This window comes from Asparagus officinalis, chromosome 7 (assembly GCF_001876935.1).
Source record: "Asparagus officinalis chromosome 7, Aspof.V1, whole genome shotgun sequence".
NCBI lineage: Eukaryota > Viridiplantae > Streptophyta > Magnoliopsida > Asparagales > Asparagaceae > Asparagus > Asparagus officinalis.
Window position 1 is genome coordinate 64,348,752 of NC_033800.1, and position 3,931 is coordinate 64,352,682.

Here is a 3,931-nt window from a genome sequence, read left to right on the forward strand (position 1 = left end):
ATCAAGTGGATAGATCAGAGAAGTGGACAAGAATGGCATTGTTTGGCTAGGGTTTCATTAGCAAAGAAGGAAAAACCAAAAAATGAGGGGGGAAAAAATAAAACATGGTTTTCCACACAACAGAGTGTTGGATTTCACGTCCATTATTGAATCAAACAACATATAATTAATAGAAGAAAAGTTTTCTTAGTAGATAATCTGAAATTCATAAATTCTGGGTAACCTAAGACATGGAATCCCTAATACATAGGTTTCTTACGATACTTGGCTAAAATACTGAGCGAAGAAGACTCAAACACGACATACTATTCACGCATAACTCACACATTAATTACAAGCCAATCCTAGTTCTACTAGGATTAAAGACTACAAAACTGAACTTGACAATAAAACTGATCTTGAGTGTGAGTCTATCTCTCACCGTATCTGTATCGTACATAAATCTATACGACCACTAATTTCTCTAATCTTCTGTCTCCCTCAATAAGCACTTAGGTAGGTATAATTTAATTTCTTAACTCGCTTTAGAAGCACTATAATGAGAAAATATCTTTTTGATGAGGAATAGGAGTCTACGGTTTACAATCCAAACCTCTAACTGAATTAAAAGAGTACCAGAACAAAGAATATTGCTTATTGTGCATGCCTGAAAAGAATTATCATATATCACAACCTCACCAATGTGACGTGCAAACAGAGGCTAAGAGAGAACAAGAAAGTAGAGATCCTAGAATCGCATCTGACTTAATCCGCAGCAGTCTCCTGTTCAATAAGATGTTTGGTGGTCTGTTAGATGATTTAAGTTGCTCTTTTTTATTTTGGGTCCATTTTTAACAAAGACGTAATGATTAACCCCAAAGCTTATCACCTGAGCTGGATCATGAAACCATAAATATTTGACGATTTTTATAAAGAATATGGACAATAAATTACTAAGTTTTAATAAGGTTAATGACCAGTGCATTTCTTGCAACAGGTACTCTGGAGTGTGGTTAATCACTCGCTGCCGTTCTCTTTCAGACAATGGATATGATATCAAGGTTTGGCTTATTTCTCTAATAGTTCTGGCTGCTTATGGCATGGCCTTCCGCTGCATTGCCTTCATTTGCATGATTACTCTGAAAAGGCGTTGAAAGGATGTGAGCATAAAAAGGACCTGAAAAGGAGTTTATTCATAATACATGATTGGACTCCGTGATGATCGATTTTGAGATGCGTCATGTTCTCCAAGAATGAACAAGGAATTTAATCACGTAGAGTGCTTGATGATTAGCTCCAACATGACCACATTTTCAGTCTACTGATAGTTTTGAAGTCAAATATAACATTTTCATGTATGTAACATATTATTGCTTATGTGATAAACTCTTTTAGAAAATTAACTATACATATAGGTGAATAGTTAAAGATGAGAGTTTCTTTTAATGTTGCCTATGATATGGGGAGTAACGAAGCGTTGATGCAATTCTTGAATTCTTCGTTAAGATTGCCTAGCAGGATATAGCAGTGGATAATGGAATTATATGAACTCGACACATTTGTATAATCCCCTGTGATTGGATTAGCACCGTGATTATATTCTTCAATTCTTGAACACTATAAAATGCAAATTGACTATTTGCTTTTGCAATGTCCTGTGCGTTGTATACTCAATATTTGTATTGTCTTCCTTCGTTGTGTTGAACTGCAAATGCATTTATATTTCTCCCTTGTCTGATACTACAACATGCGTATATCAATCCTATCTCCACTGTTTCTCTTTCCCAACATTATACGCGTTGGTGTGGTCCCTTGTGACTAGTTGGATTACGCTGTAAAGGGAGATTGTATAATATTCACATTGGCGTGTAAACTCAAAAATCCACAACAAGCCCAAGGCACGGGCATTGTTGCGGATGCTGCGACTTTCTTTTTTTTTTCTCCCCACCCCCACCCACCCACCCACCCACATTTTTTTCCTTTTTTGGGTTTGGTTCGTTTTGTGTGGGTCGGCTGTAACGGAAACACGTAGAACATGCCCATCACCTATTATTAGCGGCGAATTCCTCCTTCGGCTCAATACAACTCAAAAGTAGGAATGACATGTTGGTACGAAACATCGGACATTCGTAGGACGATTACATTGACCACGGACTCAGAGTCGTCTAAACTAATGACACATCTCCTATAGATACTCTCTAAGAGAGACATCTTTTCCAAAGGAGTAGAAACTGATAATAAAACTCCTAAAGGCTGTGCTACAAGCTGATGTCTAATCATGACATCATGATAGATAAAAGAATGCGAAGCTTCTGAATCAACAAGATTCGAGCTGGGAAGGAAAAGATAAAAGAATGCGAAGCTTCTGAATCAACAAGATTCGAGCTGGGAAGGAAATCACTAAGAAAGCTCCGCTAGCACCATGATCACGCGGTATGACTGCATAAACCTTACCGGTGGCTAGCGATTGCTACGCTGATAGCGGTGGAACATATGTGACTGTCTGTTCCTCAGGAATCTCCTGGATGGCATGAATCTGGTCTACTGGCCCCTCAATCCTCAAGATGGCTGGAGGTGCCTCAAATCCTCTGCTGCTTGCCGTAATCACGGCCCCGAGACTGCTGATTCTGACCTCTGTCATGCTGGCCTCCTGTTGGTGTACTGCGACAATTGTAACATGTACGTCGAATTCTGCGTTGCTGCGGCGCTCTCGAATCATGTTGTGTGAACCCGGGGGCGTCACAGTTGGTACATAGAATGAGTGAGGACGTAATACGTATACCTTGAAAATTACAAAATTTTTTATGACTACCTTACTTTGATTGAAAAGTATTTGTGTGAATACTATGTGATACGTTATATTATGTATATATATTTGTGACCTCTTTTATTGTGTCTATTAAGCTCTCCTCTTGATATTATAAATGTCAGGACGAGGATGCGGTCGGGATAAAACTCGTACTCGGAGAGCTGGGCAAGCAGAGCCCGAGCCGCAACAGGCTCCACAGTATCTGATCGACTTTGTATCGCCGATCGCAAAATTAGGGACTAGCAACACTCGAGGAGAGAGTAACGAGTCACATTACATTTTTTAGAGTTCCACCACCAGTTGTACCAGTCGTACCTATTGGAGAGGCAATACTAACGATTTCACCATCAGCACAATCAGTTGTTGATAGAGCCGCAGAGTAGGAGACTTGGCTCTGTAAGAATAAGAAAGACATCAGACACTGAGAGCACCATAGTTTCAGGGCACACCAGACTCATGTGCAGCCTATAAATAGAAAAAATATGTAAAAATTTCTTAACATCGACTCAGTACTAAAGCGGAGTTAGATGTATTCAGCGTAGAAGATAGCACCAGAGGATGGCACCGACTTCAGATTTTTACCGGAGCAGCGAATACCACTTATTTGGGAAAATTTTGTTTGCTTCTTTGACAAGCAGTAGAGCTAGTCCGATTAAAGCCGGGAGATATGCCCGTAGTTAATTATGGAATCATGATCAGTATAGTGACAATTGCAAGGGCAAGAGACCTGATGCGGAATCTAGCCCCAGCAGCGAGGTAAGGATTTTTACCGCTAGCAACAAGGACAACATAAGAAGAGAGCACAACCTACAACATGATTCAAGAGCATCGCAACAACACAAAATTCGGCGTACATGTTACAATTGTCGCAGTACACCAGAAGGAGGTCAGCATGACAGAGGTCAGAATCAGCAGTCTCAGGGCCGCGATTACGACAAGCAACAGAGGATTTGAGGCACCTCCAGCCATCTCGAGGATTATGGGGTCAGTGGGTCAGATTCATGCTATCCAGGAGATTCCTGAGGGACAGACAGTCCCATATGTTCCACAGCCATCAGCATAGCAATCGCCAACCACCGGCAAGGTTTATGCAGTTGTACTGCGTGATCATAGTACTAGCAGAGCTTTCTATTGATTTTCTTC

The 3,931-nt window shown here is 40.5% G+C and overlaps 1 protein-coding gene across 2 annotated transcripts in view; it reads left to right on the forward strand.

Moving 5' to 3' along the window:
* Nucleotides 1-1,623, forward strand: part of LOC109848986 (ABC transporter G family member 28-like) — a 37,158-nt gene extending 35,535 nt beyond the window's left edge. For both annotated transcript variants that reach the window (XM_020418746.1, XM_020418747.1), the window contains one exon: nucleotides 977-1,623. In XM_020418746.1, coding sequence (XP_020274335.1) covers nucleotides 977-1,133 — 157 coding nt within the window. In that variant the 3' untranslated portion in view covers nucleotides 1,134-1,623. The remainder of the gene's footprint in view (nucleotides 1-976) is intronic.